The sequence below is a fragment of the Mustela nivalis genome (genome assembly GCF_964662115.1).
Source record: "Mustela nivalis genome assembly, chromosome: 1".
Lineage (NCBI taxonomy): Eukaryota > Metazoa > Chordata > Mammalia > Carnivora > Mustelidae > Mustela > Mustela nivalis.
Window position 1 is genome coordinate 90,458,170 of NC_139020.1, and position 15,934 is coordinate 90,474,103.

The 15,934-nt window shown below is 37.2% G+C and overlaps 1 protein-coding gene across 1 annotated transcript in view; it reads left to right on the forward strand.

The window, feature by feature from the left end:
- The window catches only part of LOC309869798 (EGF-like and EMI domain-containing protein 1), a 509,737-nt gene that overhangs the window by 49,815 nt on the left and 443,988 nt on the right, over positions 1–15,934 (forward strand). Inside the window, exons 3-5 of the mRNA XM_082741432.1 lie at positions 10,735–10,866; positions 13,326–13,429; positions 14,826–14,930. Of these exons, the coding sequence (XP_082597558.1) occupies positions 10,763–10,866; positions 13,326–13,429; positions 14,826–14,930 (313 nt within the window). The 5' untranslated portion in view covers positions 10,735–10,762. The remainder of the gene's footprint in view (positions 1–10,734; positions 10,867–13,325; positions 13,430–14,825; positions 14,931–15,934) is intronic.

Here is a 15,934-nt window from a genome sequence, read left to right on the forward strand (position 1 = left end):
CTGGTGATGGCATAGACATCAGTGTCATTGTCATGGTTAATTCCTGGAGCAAAGCATGAAAGAATGAAAGCTTTGGTCCCTGTGAATTTCCTGGGGAGTTCCTGCAGCAGCAGCTCTGGGCACAAAGGTTGCTGATCTGTTGTGGTGATGAGTTCTTTGAAGTCTATATCAAGTCATTGAGCTTCATCTTGAAGGACTTCTTTAGATCTTGATGGAAGGGGCAACCAAGAGTTGTCTGGGTTAGTCAGGTTTTAGTTCTCAGTGGTGTCCAGTCAGGAAGGTGAGAGAAAAACTGAAAATGTTAACTTAAAGGGATGTAGCCAGATATTGAAGCAAACTAGAATTGAGAATTTGGTAAGGACTGACCAAATGTGTAAGATGGCAAGATCCTGTCCAGTTTACAGATAGATAGTAAAACCTCAGAAAATGATCAGGACTAGACTCTGATAATCTACAATAGGGAGATGTAGTTTTCTATTGAAACATAAAATTTTTCTCCATAATAATTCCCATTTTAATGAAAAGTATAGTAAGATTGGTCTTGTTTATAAAGTAAGTCTGCTCACATTATATTTGGCCTGGTTATTTATGTAAGTGTTGCAAGGATGGTGATTGACCACATAGGCCTTTTAAAAATTTACTTTCCTGGAACTTTTATAAGGAGTCTCAGATTGGACTTTAAAAGCCTCTCTAGTTAGGAAACCAAGCCAAAAACCTGTCATTAGATTTTACCTGCAGTATAGATTTAAATAAATTCCTCTGTTCTCAAGATCCCCCAAATATCCTGATTCCTGAGCCAAGAAGTGACCTTTCTTATTCACCTACAAGGCTGGGAACCCTATATGCCAGGTACCCAGCTAATTTTCCCAAGAGGGCTTTGTAAGCATTGCTCTGTAAAGTCAACTTTAGTTTCTTTAAACTGTCTGATCATAAGTGACTTCTGCATCATTTAAAAATATGACATTCTAGTCAAAGCCTTGGTTATGTAACCAATGTTTCCAATTATGTCCTATAACAAGGAGAACAAATTCTTATCAAATTTATACAAATAACTATATTGCCACAAAAATAAGAATACCTAATGAGAGTTTTTAAATTCTGGAGGGATCAGGCAGGGAGAAAACAATAAATGTTTAAATGTTTCATTTCTGCTTACAAAAGTATAGTTTACAAAAATTTTTGTAAGTAGATAGCTTAAGAGAAAAGAGAAAGGGATTCTATTAATCCAGCAGCAATATCCCAAACAAAAGCCATAATCATCCTTTATCAGTTCATTCAGTCTCATGTAATTAATTCTTATTCTGCTTGATCTTGAATTAGCAGTTTCATGAAATCTGTCAGCTTCCTTACTAGAGTTTTGGAAATCCTGACTTAGTTCAATGTTCAATGGCAAGGTGTTGAGGTTTTTCTCGGCAATGCACTTAGAAACCTGTACCCTAAAGTCCCTGGCATAGTCCTTTTTTATGGGTCTTCCAGATAGTTCCTTTTCATTGAAGATAAGCACTCTGGCTCATTGCTGATTGCCAGCCTTTCAGGAAAGCATCAGAGTAGAACAATGACTCTGTGGCTGACAAAAGACTTAAAAGAGCTGTGGTCAAAGATCTGGTAAGAGTTTCTTATGAAAGTAACCAACTGATGAAGGCATTTGTGTGTGTGTGTGTGTGTTTTTTCTGTGACATACACCATTTTAAAAATAAAAACTGGAGATATAACTGATGACAGGTACTGTTGTTTTCTAATATCAGTCAAAAATACCGGGACATATCACGGGTAGCTCAGAGGGTACTGACAGATTTTTAGGAATGTCATACAATTTCTGAGTACTTGTCTTAATAATATTTACCTGTAAATTATAATCGAGGGAAGGTTAAGCATCTCTTCTTTTCTGACAATGCTTTTCATGCAATTCAACATATCTAATTAATTTTTAACATCTCTCTTTTTACAAGGTGAAAGAACAAATCATTTGAGATTTTCCAGGGATGCGCTGAGAAATTTCAAAGTCAGTTCAAGATCAAGATTTTATTTAGGATTTGACTTTGAGAAGGCAAAATATGTATCAAAGGTGTCAAAATGTCAAAAGGTTTGAACACTTGATTAGGTAGGATCACAGGTCACTGTGAAAAAAATGCTTAGTTATCTATTCAACAATGTGACAATGAAAGATTGTAGAAGTAATTATAGGAAGTGACATGATTATAAAAAAGAGCTTAGCTCTTTCAATTGTGAGAAGACTCCGTTCTCTTAAATAGTCAAGAACATGATTTAGACAACACAGGAGCTTATTCTAAGACACAGAGTCTTTGTTTTTTAGGCAGATTACTTAAAAGATAAAGCAAAACCTTTGGTAATCCCTTACCAAAAAAAGACCAATAGCCCTCCAAAAACTTTGTTGTTTTAATAGAAAGAGAAAACCAGACTCTAGTTTTGCATTCAGGTACTATTAATGCATAGCTCATTAAAAACCAAACCAACAACCTTTTAAATAAACCCATCCAACCTTAGTCAGCTCTGATCATGACTCATAAAATTCTTTTTCTGCAAACGTTTTACAACTTCATATATCCAATCAGGTTTTATCCTATTCTTTTCTTCTTTTTCATTGTGTAACAACTGGTCATTTTACTTGAGGACAAAATTACTCTCAATTTTCCTTTAGCAGTAACACTTCTTAAATGCCTTCTGTGCTTTTAATATAAAGTTCTGTCTCTCTTCATCCTTATTACTTATAGTATTTTCATCTACTAATTTTTATTATGACTTATTTTGTCATTAGTAACTGCTGTGGAGCTCCCTCAAATGCATATATTGAAACCCTAACTCTGAATGTGACTGTATTTGGAGATAGGTCATAAAGGAGGTTTTTCAGGTTAAACAGGGTTATAAAGGTGAGACCCTAATCTTATAGAACCAAGTCCTTCTAAGAAGAGGAAGAGATATCAGAGACCTCTGTGCGTGGACACAGAGGAAGAGCTATGCAAAGACATTGTGAGAAAGCAGCTGTCTAAGTCAGGAAGAGAGTTCTCACCAAAAATTAGCGTTGCTAGCACCTTGATCTTGGACTTCCAGCCTCCAGAACTGTGACAAAATAAATGGATATTGTTTAAACTGCGCAGTCTGTGGTTTCTTCTTATGACAGCTTGGATGACTAATATAGGACTCTTTTACAGAGAAAATTAGAAGTAGATGATTATGAATAATATGTCATATACCAACATTTTGTAGCAGGTTAGCAAAATTGGTGAATATACCATCTCACAATTTTAAAGATATATTCTTCCTAATAGTACAGTTTCTCAGTGTGGCAAAAAAGAGTATGTTTATTTACAGACTATATCTTTAACCTTTCCGTAGCATTTAAAAGTAAGAAGCCAAAGTATATATACTCTAACTTATGCTTAATAATGAATGTGTCAGCATTTGATCTTATTTAAAAATATGTATCTATTTAATGAATATCTATTACTTAGCATCTTTAGCAAACAGATGGTAAAACTATCTTTAGGCAGACTTTATAAAATGTCATTATTATTGAAATAAAATTTCAAAATAATAACTCAATTTGATTAAATCAAATTCATTATTTTTATAATTTGAAATATTTAGTAGATACAATACTAGTAGATACAATTTGACTAGTAAATCCAGGTAAAATAAAATTTATGCTTGTATTATACTTAATGCTGATCAATCAGAAGACATGAATGTTTTTATTAAACCAAAAATAATATTACACTAGTCTTATTTACCAGAGATTTACCCAAATCACACATCTGAAAAATATTTGGGTTATTTCCTGTACTTCTGAGAGATTTAGGTCTATTTAATTTCTGTAAGAACTTATTTTTCTCTAAGCTAATTACAATAGAGCTCTTTTAAGGGATTTTATAAATTAATTTGGTAATATCTCCAGAGTTAGAAAAGAATACAACAAACATAAACATAGAGACAGATGCAAATAGATCTCTTATGGTTTTCACTCTAAAATTTTAGCCATGAGTTAGGCATACACGGTAATGCAAAATTCACTAGTTTATGTAAGAGTTGGTTCTTGTCTTTGCCCCACTTTGTATTTTTATCCTAATTGTGTTTTTGGCAGATGGAACAAGTTGTTATATGTTCAATATGAGAGCAAAAGCTTTCCACCAATATTTACAGAGAAGATTTTTAAAAGATTTTCTTTTGCCCCGACATAGCTTTTGGAGGCTGTAGACGAAAATTTTGGGTGAAGGATTGGAAAGACATCACGTAGCCATCTGGGTGTCTCCAAATTTATCTGAGTGGGTAAAATATCCAGTCTGTTCCAATCAGCCCCCTTTTCTTCCTTATCGGCCTCAAATGGTTGCTTTTGGGAGTTCTTTGAGAACCTCTGATGGGGGTAAGAGACCAAAAGTTTGAATGATCTCTGTTTTTTAATTTTATAACAGGAATATTTTAGGCTAGCCATGATACTTTTTTATGTCCATTTCAATTTGGTCTTCTTATGGGTATCATTTGTTCATGATGAAAGCTCTCTAAAAATCTTTTAAATACGAAAAATTTTTCTGAATCAAAGACTCCATCATCTAACCATTGGTGTGTAGGATCTGCATAGGTAACCCCATTCCAATTGTAACTCACATCAATAAGCCATTTTATGTCTTAGTCATGAATGCACTAATGAATGAATGAGTGAAGAGGGTGCATAAGATGAAACTCTCATAATTCAAAATCACTCCCAACTATAGCTGAAAAGAAGGAACCCTAGTTTCCATTGGTGAAAGTGGCCATAGGCAGAAAGAATGGTTAGTTCCAACCGTCCCACAAAAGTAAGGCACCTCTAGTCACAGAGCTGCTTGTCTCTGATACCAGCAAGGCAATACTGAGATGGAAAGTCTCAGCACCATAAGGGCAATAGAGAAAGAGATGACAAAGGTCCTTACAGTCTGAGACCCTTTAAGATTTAGACCTAGGTGACCTTTACCAAGAGATGGTAATGGTTGGATGATAGCTTTGCTTGTGTACATCCTATCTCAGGCCCCAACCTAATGGCTGGCCACCTCTGAGCAAAGACCTGACAATTTGTACTCACTGGCTTGCAGAAAGTCAGAGAGAGTGCTCTCTCTGGTTCGAAGCCAAGCTCTCAGGACACAAAAGTGGGACTGAAGAAGAAACTCATCTGGTTTTATTGGTGACCAACTAAATTTGTTTCAAGCAGCATTAGTCTGGAGAGAACCACAGAGTCACCAGTCTGTGTGAGGTTGGCTTGAATAACAGGCATATGGGACCTATGCCTGTGTTTTAGCCTGTGATTCTTCTTATGACAAGCAACATTCTTAGACAGCACAACACAAAATAGCAGCACAAAAGAGAGTGACAAACAGAACACAATGGCTATTCTAGGAGATCCAAACCAAGAGTCCCAATACCCAGAGAACTGGATAAGTTTCAACCAAAATGGTTTCTCCTGTAAAATTAAATTTTGAAAAATTCCTTTTGAAAAGATGAGAGGCTCTTGCCACCTTTGCCCAACTACACCATGAGCAGTGACCTGGGATCTGACTGCTAAGAAAGCTTACTTTGGCCAGCTTGGTCAGAGATCCCAAGAGTCATCCCATCCTTGCTGGAGAAACTACTGAGAGGAAAGTCTTTTCCTCTACCAACTTAGGTCAGGAGTTTGAGGGCCTGCAAATTAATTGATAACAGAAAGATTAATAAGAGTAAAATTTATTACTCATACATGTCAGAGTATTTTGTAGAGAGGAGCTCTCTGAACAGCTAGGGATAAGGATTTTTTATACCAGCTTAATAAAGGGCATGGGGTTAGGGCTTTAAATGATGGAAGGTTCTGATGAAGTTTGCTTACATAAATTTGCTTTGAAATGTTCCAGTGTCCCAGTTCAGTCTCCCTGACTGGAAACTTCCCTGGAGTGGTGTTTGTGGGATGGGGTGGAGGTAGCAGATGACTTTTAAATCTCGGTTTGAGTCACACAGGGGAAGTTCAGATAAGATTTCTTTCTGTTTCTGTAGCTCAGGTATTTTCAGTTTGATGTAATCTTTACATCATTTTGGTTGGTTGTTAGTCCCTTCATATGCAACCCTGGAGATGGTCAATATTTACTATTTAGAATGAAGGCAAGGAATGCACAGGGGAGATGTGTGGGGCAGGATGGAAGAGTTATATGAAAGACTGTATGTAAAGCTGTTGAACTCTCCAGGCCCCCTCCTCCAAACTATAGGGCTGGACAGATAGCTCTGTTCAATTTCCACTCAGCTACAATGTCTGCTTCCCCAAGCAGAAGATTAGGATTCTTTTCTTGGTGGGAAATGGCTCTAAAAATCAGATTTTCATACACTGACATTTAAGACCTTCTTTAAAAAAAAAAAAAAAAAAGATTCACCCTTAATCACCTGCCGGTGAGACCACCAAGTATAAACCCTTTCTATCATTCAAAGCTTCCAATCAACCTCTGGTGCCTCAAGCTTCAAAATAGAGAGTCTGATAACCTGATGCTTGATAGAGCATAACACATATGGGAGAAAGGCTAAAAAAAGAAAACCTGAGCTAAGAGGACACAGGGGATAGATACTAATATTTCATAAAAAGATCTAAGAAGAAAAAAGATTTGTACTTCAGTTGTTTGCATAGGGGGCTGACATCCAAGTTCTTTATAGTTACAAACTATTACAAACAGTTAAATGTCAGTATGGTGTTGGTTAAATTAATTCTGATATATTATTCTGATAAGTCCATATACTGTAAAAAAACAAAAAGTTTAAAGCAATTCTATATTTTTGAAAAAAAATACCATGTTGTTTGCTAATTAAAAAAATACTTGCTGCACGATTTAAACAATAGTAAGTAAACGTAATCCCATTTGTGCAAAAATATGTTTGTGTGTGACTAAAAAGTGTTGTATATGAATACATCAGACTGTCGGCAGTGGTTATATCTGGGAACACCTTGGGGGCACTTTTGACTTTCTATATTTATCCATATAGGCTTTTTTACTAGTAGCATTTATAGATTTCATAGTTAAGAAAGATTAATTTTTTAAAAAAATCAGAATATACCCAGGACACATGCAGGATAACCAAGTGGCTGACTTTATTTAGCTACATGTAATTGGGAGTCAAGAATGATACTGTTTTACTAAACGGTCCCTGGCATGAATTAACCTGAAATCAAAACTCACCTTAACCAAAACTATGCTGCTTGTTAACTAAGGTTCAATCATAAAATGTGAAGTTTTGAAGTCACATTAACATTTCTTATGATGTCATCAGAAAAATTACTTTGTGATCATCTGGATTACAGATAGATTCCTGGAAACTTTATTTAGTCAAATGCAATTTCCTTGTGATCCGTAAAATGTTTTCTGCGCCTTTCCATGTTCACTGGTGCTGCTGGCTTTAGAGGACTTCTTTCTTTGTAGGAATCAGGAAGATTCCTGAGGGGAGTGTGGGGGGATTTCTGGGATTTGGGGCTGGGCTGGCTTGGGCTAAACTGTCCCATGTATTGCCCGGAAGCAGGTATAGCCTAAGTCATTGTCAAGGAAACCTCTACAGTTGGCATCACAGATCCTGGCTGTGAGAAAGGAGGCTAGAAATCAGAATTCTAGAGACACTTTGTGGCTTCCAATGTCCTGAGGGAAAAAAAAATCAAAACTTTTCAGCCTGAAAATCCTTGTCTACCCTACCAAGCATCTCTTCATTTGAGCCAATTTGGCCTTCTTTCAGATCCTCTGGAGGCCAAACCTTTTCACCTGTAGAGCCTCTGCTTGTTCTGTTTCTTCTAACTGAATGGCACTTGAGGGCTCCTCTATGACTGGCTTCTCTTTACCCTTTCAGGTCACAATGTCAGCTCCTCAATGAGTCTTTTCTTAATTAATGAATGTTAGTAAGCTTCCCCATCTGCATTTCAGCTCCCTTAGGCTTCCAGCTTAGCAGTTCACATTTTGTATATATTTAGGTCCTTTTACTTTCTCTCTCTTCTCTGTTTGGATCCTATCAATCCAAAGTGAATAAGGACTTTCTTTGGGTACCACCTGCAGCTGAAGTCATCAGTGCAGCGCCCATGTCCCCTCTGCTTTACCTACCTGTGCTGCTGCCTAAAATGTTAGAGAGGAAATAGCCTTCAATTAATCACTGATAGGAATTAGTATATAAATGCCCATGCTCCTTTACGCACTTGGGGTGCTGGTTATCAGAAGCATTGGTTGACTCCATAATGCTTTTTTTTTTTTTTTTTTTTTTTAATTAGCTAACTCTTTTTCCCTGTCTCACTTCACTACTCACTTACCAGTGTCTTTTGCACCTCCCAAATTACTACTGATACTCAAATCCTTGTGTGGAGCAATGCTTCTGGCACGTGCAGATGACAGCATTTGTTGGATGGATGGATGGATGGATGGATGGATGGATGGATAATAGATGAAGGATAGGTCACGAAATGAAGTTCAAGGCTGGATAAGGTATAAGGTTTCAAACCATGAAAAAGCAAAGGTATGGTGAGCTCATTCTAACTGGAGTTAGTTGGGAGCCATGAAAACCCACATAAAGATGTGAGTATAGGCAGAGAATCTGATATGGAATTTTTGAAAAGTAAGGTTTTCTTTAGGCCCACCACCCAATTTTTGATGACATTATGGATGCCCAAATTATGTGCGGTTTTTACATTTGTTGCTTTATTACAGTATTTACCTAAAGCATTAAAATGGGCTATGCAAGCTCATAAGTAAAGTTTGACATGATTTTTTTTCAATTTAGATGAAGTTAATACTCTTTAAAGAGTCTCCTTTCAGAAATATCTCTGGAAGTGAGCGTTGGGCTATAAGTGAAGTCAGATGGTGAGATTTGGTCAGAGCCCTGGAAAGAAGTGATCCCAGAAAGAGACCACAGCTGTACAGGGTGGGATAACTGATTCCAGTGTGGGCAGAACTGTTAGAGGTTCTTATCAGCATCATTATTGTGTTGCCGGACAAGTTCCCAGCATTAGCTAGGGGCTGACTAGGATTCCTGAATCAGAAATCATTTTGATTTTTAACAGATTATGAGCATGGAAACTTAGCTAGATAGTGAGTTTTCTGAAGGCAAGAACATCAAAGTCTGATCCCAGTGAGGTCAGTACATGGAATTTCGGTGACTTTGAATGCCTGAAAAGTATTAGCATGGTTGGGCCAGCTTGCTTTTATAATTGGTATTGTTTTCATATATAAAACAGTTGATATGGAGTAGTAAATCATTCATCACCAAGCAAAGCATTCCTCCATTTAAAAAAGGTTTTAGGGGTGCCTGGGTGGCTTAGTTGGTTAAGCGACTGATTCTTGGTTTTGGCTCGGGTCATGATCCCAGGATTGTGAGATTGAGTCCCATGCTGGGCTGTTGGGCTTCATGCTTCTGGAGTCTGCTTAAGATTCTCTCCCTCTCCCATTCCCTCCCCTTCCTTTCCTCTGTGTATCCCACATGTGTACGCTCTCTCTCCAATAAATAAATAAATACAATCTTAAAAAAAAAAAATTTAACTCTGACATTCCACACTGTCAGTTTTATTTAGCGCCATACATTTAAAAATTAATGTGTTTAAAATCCTGTAAATTTGTATAAACTTTCTGTGGGGAAATATGAATATAATAGTGCCAGTTGAAAAACATTTGTGCTCAAACGTTATGTGTGAAACTGAACTAAACATGCCGATGGAAAATATGGTTCAGAAATAATTTCCAGGAAACGTTTAACTTCTTTTGTTAAATTAGACTGATTTTTTTTTTCATGGATGGCAAGAATCGTGTAACTGGGGACACCAAGGAGGCTCAGTTAGTTAAGTCTCTGACTGTAGTGCAGGTCATGATTCCAGAGTCTGGGGATCAAGCTTCCCACATAGGGCTCCCTGCTCAGTGGCAAGCCTGCTTCTCCCTCTCCCTCTGTTGCTCCCCCTGCTTGTGCCCTCTCTCTCTCTCTCTCAAATGTAAAAATAAAATCTTCTAAAGAGAAACGAAAGAAAAAAAAAAGAAGCATGCAATTGTTTCCTTTTTTTTAATTTCAGCTACCAAAGAGGTCAGAACTTAATTCACAACTAGTTTTTTCTAAGCATAAGGTAACTCATGATATTTATATTTATCTTCTAAATGTCTCCTTAGTTTTATTTTTATTATCTTTTAAAAGATTTTATTCATTTATTCATCAGAGAGAGAGACACACAAGTGGGGGGAGCAGCAAGCAGAGGGAGAAGCAGGCTCCCAGCTGAGCAGAGAGTCCGATATGGGACTCCATCCCAAGTCCCTGGGATCGTGACCTCTGAGCCGAAGGAAATGTTTACCAAGCATGATGCCACCCAGGCATCCCTGTCTCCTTATTTATTTTTTTTTTAAGATTTTTATTTATTTATTTGACAGACAGAGATCACAAGTAGGCAGAGAGATAGGCAGAGAGAGAGAGAGGAGGAAGCAGGCCCCCGCAGAGCAGAGAGCCTGACATGGGGCTCGATCCCAGAACCCTGGGACCATGACCCGAGCCGAAGGCAGAGGCTTTAACCCACTGCGCCACCTGTCTCCTTATTTTTAAAATTTATTCTGATTATTCTTTTTCCTGGGCCTGAATTTTTTTTTTATATTGACTTTATTTTTCTTTCTTACTTAATGTATTTATGTCAGTCGCCACCAGTTTTTGTGGAAAATGGAGAAATAAATGATTCATGTGTAATACACAGAGAAACAATCTACTTTTATCACATTACTACTCTTTTTTTCCCCCAAGGCCAAATGTTTGGAAGAACAGCGGTTGAATGTGGGGGAACTCCCACACCTGTATGCGCAGGTGTTCACGCACACTGTCAGATTTGGAGGCAGGGCTCTGCTGGCCTCACAAGATATGTGGTTATGAAAGAAGGTAAGGGTGCTTCTACTAGTTCCTTTTGATTACTAAAACTCAAAATTCTAGGGCTCAACTGCATCTGAAGTTTTCATCCAGTAAGTTTTAGAAAATAATTATATAATGAAGTAAAAGAGGATAAGATATACCCACCAGGAACTTTCAGAGTTAATACATACTTTCTTTCAGAGACAAGATATATCGTTATTTCACCTTAAGCCTCATTTATGTGTGAGTTATTTTGGGTTAGATGCCACTAATTTTACCTCATGGCATGAGAGACTGTTGAAAGCTAAAGATCAGAAGACTGAGAAACAAGGAATATTGTGTTGGTTTGCTAAATTTAGCACAACTTGGATCCAGGGCATCTCAGGTTGTGAACCACTCACTGACCTGCCCTTGGTTCTCCTGTAATTCTTTGAAACCTAGAGCTTCTTTAACTTTATTATGGCCTTTGAATTAGGATTAACTCAGCAGGTTGGAAGAAGAGAGAAAAAGCCAGTACAGTGCTTTCGGAGTCAAGCCTTCATATGGACTTTTTTTTTTAATCAAAGTGTTACAATAGCTTTACAAAACATCTGAGTACCTCTTAAAGCAAATAGTTGCTCATGGATTAATTTTTATGTAAATGAACCAACTGGGTCTGAATTCAATATATTTAAAGTTAAAAGATATGGTTTAGATTAATAAATTTATCACATCATTTCTATCACTATTATTATATCATCAAGGAAAGTTGGGAACATTTATAAATAACTGGATTTGTCATTGTATAGAAATAGCAGAACACTGGCAATACAGGACGAAATAAAATAAGACTATAATTGTGAATATGGACATGTATATATTGTGTGTGTGTGTTTAAACTTCAGATAGATAGCCTTTTTTTTTTTTTTTTTTTGGTCTGCACTCAGGAAATTTAAATCAAGTTTAAATCAGAAAATTTCCCCTGGCTCTTACTAGCTATTTGGCCTTAGGCACATTTTTTACATTTCTTTGGGCCTTAGTGTGTAAAATTAGAAAAATGATGCCATGCATGGAACTGTGAGGATTAACTGAAAACATATTTAATATATGTGATACCATGCTTGGTACACAGTAGGTACTCAATATGTTTGTTCTTAGAGGACTTGTTTTTGAAAATGACTTTTCACTTAGATTTTCTGTTCTCCCTCATGGGGTTTAATCATTGTTGATATTAGATTGAACCAAAGAAAGTCTGCCACCACATAGACATTCAGACTTGGGAATAAAAACACGAATAAGTAAAACATGTTTTATATTTTTATTCTCAAGAACATAGTAGTTTTCTTTTTTGTTTTTGTTTTTGTTTTTTAAGCAAATGACACTGGGTCTGTTTTGTTTTTGTTTTTTAAGCTTATGACACTGGGTCTGGAGGTGAGGCAGTGTTCAGAGAATTTTGGCATCTTTGCCGAACTAATAATACTTTTGTTTGTATATATGTATGCAAACCTGTACTTATATCCCTATTGCAGATATACACACATAAAAATATGAGATTACACTTCAAGATGGTGAAAAGTTGTGTCATAAAAAATGATATGTCTAATAGGTTCCATTTTTGAGAGAGGAGAAAGACATTGTCATATTGGGGAAAGGAAGAATGGAAGGAATGGAACTTGGACTTGGCCTTGAATAATGATCCCTTGGGCTGGGATATGAGGAAAGGTATGTGATGGGAAGAAAGTAGGTTAATACTTTGGGGATAGAGAATATATATGACATAGATCTGATGGGAAGAAAATTAGCCTGTTTAGAGATATTTGGTATTTTTGTTTACTGAGAGGTCGTTATTGAAGAGTGTAATCTTTTCAACTTTGTGTTTATTATTGCCTTCTTAAGGAGCTTTTGTAAACTCTTTTATTTTATTTTTTTTAATTTTAGAGATTGTCCCCTTCCCCTGTGAAGCTTTAATACCACAGATGTACTTTTATCTGTTTGTATACTGTGCTCCTTTATAGGACCCAAAACCACTGCATTAGCTAACATCTTTTTTTACCCCTCCCACCCAAGAACCAATTTTCATCTCCTTATGGGTGATGTCACCACTGCTAAGAAAGTGTACTATACTGGGACCAATAGCTCAGGAGCCTTTCATGTTCAGTTGAAAAGCATGTACCTTATTATCCTTCAGGATTTCATTATTCTCTTCATAATTTTGGATTTCATTCTTGATAGCTTGAGTGACCCTTTGGATAGTTTAAACCACAGGACATGGGGATCTTTCTTAATTTTCATTACCCTATACTGATTCTGAATCTTAGTTATATAATCTTGTTGGATATGTAATGAGTGATGAATGTGTCCGTGTACATGTATAGTATAAGCAAATAATATATTTGTGTGTGTGTATAAATGGTAGGATTTGTGTTGGAGGGAAAATGTTTTAATGGTCTCAAAATAACAGCTTTGCCTTAAGAGGAAGCATTATTGAGCTCAATTCTTGTATTTCACAGGATTCGGAACTATACCATGTACAGACAAGCATACAGCACGCAGCCCATCTATAAGTGCTGCCCGGGTCGGAGCCGGTGGGACCATGAACCTGGCTGCCCACACTGTAAGTTCTCATTCTTCCAGTTCAACACTCTGTCACGAGAACTAATGGTTTCCCTGTTTTGGTCTCCAATCATACCATGCCTGTCAAGTTTTAGGCATCTTTAGAATCACCACAGATTCAGAACAACCCTTTGGACTGAAAATTCACATTTGACATGTGCAAAAAAAGCACAAAAAGCTTTTCTGTTAAGCATTCCTAATGACAGGTCAGAACTCAGAACCCAGAGAACTGTTGCTTTATATTCTGTCTCTTTATTTAAAAGACAGTTTATTTAAAGCCAGACAGGTTACACCTTGACTTTTATCTCCCTTTTCTGTTTGCCCCTTTCCATATCATCAAATTTGTAATCCACAGTTGATTCAAAAGTCTGGAGGGAAATCACTGTACTAAATCTAAATGGGATTTCTCAACCTGTGCTTGTCATGATTAATTGCAGAACTCTGGAGGCAGTTTACTTTTTAAGATGAGGTATGCAGTTCCTTTTGCAAACCTCTGGTGAGGGTGTTCCAGAACCTTTGGAGTATGTTTGACAGCACTCAAACAGCCGCACTCATGGCAGTATAGAGTTCATTTATGCCCAGAGAAATGCCTCTGTTTAGCTACTCCCTTCCCTATGTGTTTATGGTTATTGTGAAGTCACTTAAAATGCTTCAGTGTGTTGCAATCAATGCAGCACCACAGTACAACCATTCATCTCTCCTGCTATCCTGTACCCTCGGGAGTTTGTAGGCATCCTGCTTCCTTCCCCACCGTGCTTCCTGCTCTTGAAATATCTTAGTGAAGTTGCCGCAGGCTTCCCATGTTAAGTAGGCTTAGTGTTGAGTGGTGCACCAAGGGTCAGGTGTATTTGCATGCTGTGTGAGACCACTGCAGCTGGCTGGTTTAAGCTCAGTTGAAAACATCTGCCCACAATGTCATTTCGACAATGCTATAAACTCCTGGAAATTAATGACTGTGAGATGACTGCTTTATATTGTTGATGACACCTGTCATAGTCCTTTGTCTCTGGTGAATATTAGTATTTCTCACTTGACTTTTCGATTGTTTTGGTCCCATGGTCATCTTCTCCATGGTAATTCTTTATCCTAGTGCTACCCAAACTTGGAAATGAATACAAATCACCTAGTATCAAGTTAAAATGTGGATTCTGATTCAGTAGGTCTGGGTAGAGTCTGAGAATCTGCATTGGTACAAGCTTCTAGGGCATGTGGATGATAACAGAGGCCCACATGGCTTTAAACAGTAAGGCCTTAACTTATCATGAAAACATTGTGTGATCTTGCCTTGAAATACAATTTCCAGATTGTATTTTCATTAGTGATGTACTGATGAGGATTTTCTTTTTCTCCGTCAACTCCATTTGTTCTCTCACCGTCCTTGTCTACACTGCTTTTAGCTGTCTCTGCAGTGGGGACATGTTTCAATGGAAAGAGGTGCTCAGACAGTGAGGCCCAGTGGTGCCGGTGCTCAGAGAGTTTCCAAGGCCCCCACCGTCAATATGGTGAGTCGCCAACAAGACTATTTGATTAAGATTTGGAGCTGTCTGCTTTGCTTTTAGGGGCCAGCCAATTTTGTCGATTCAGACTAATGGCAGGGTTATCCCTCCAGAGACTGGAGAGCATTAAAAATGAGCCACTAAGCAAAAACCTACAACCTACAGGGTACTCAGCCTCACAAAATATACTTTGCAGTTTAGTTTTAATTATTCACTATAAGAGTTCAAAGGGTAGCAGTAAGTACAAAATAGTCTGTTTTGTAAAGGAAATGGTAGCTTAATAAGAAAACCTCATTCTGACCTCAGATGTTAAATCTTTAACAGTGCAATGGTTTGAAAGTGCTGGTACAGTATTTTTCTGTGAGGTATCTGTGGTTTGTGGATGAAGTGGGGATTAGCACAAATTCAATGTGATGTGATATTTGCTACTTTTGTGTCCTTTATTGAAAACACAACAAAACAAAAAACCCAACACTTGCTTGATTCTCAAAGTATCAAAACTTAGTAACCTAATTTTCAAGGCTGGAGCTCTATCAACTGTCAATTTTGAACACATGCATTTGAAATATTTCTTGTATAGGAAATTTTCGAAACAGCCAATGATTTCTCTTTTACTGCATCTGCCATGAGATCGGGTGCTTTCAAAAGGATTTGTTTTGACTTGATCATCTGATTCTAATCTCCAGAGAATGTGACTGCATCTGCATTTATCTCTTCAGGGAAGAAAAAAAACCAAAATAAAACCTATATTATAGAAGCTAAAGAAATAGATGTAAAAAGCTAACAAAAATATTGTAGTCATTATCTTTTGCTGATTCTTTTGCCTTTTCTTATCTGTTATTTGGATCTTTGTGAATGAAATTGGAAGGTGGCTGAGAGCTCATCACTGGTGCCCATTTTTCTCCTCTGCTCTTGGCGTAAGGTTAAGGCTCACGTTTTTCATGGGTCACCTGGAAGCTATTCTTACAAATTAATCTGATACTCTTTTCTGGGCTGTTTGCTTTTCTTTT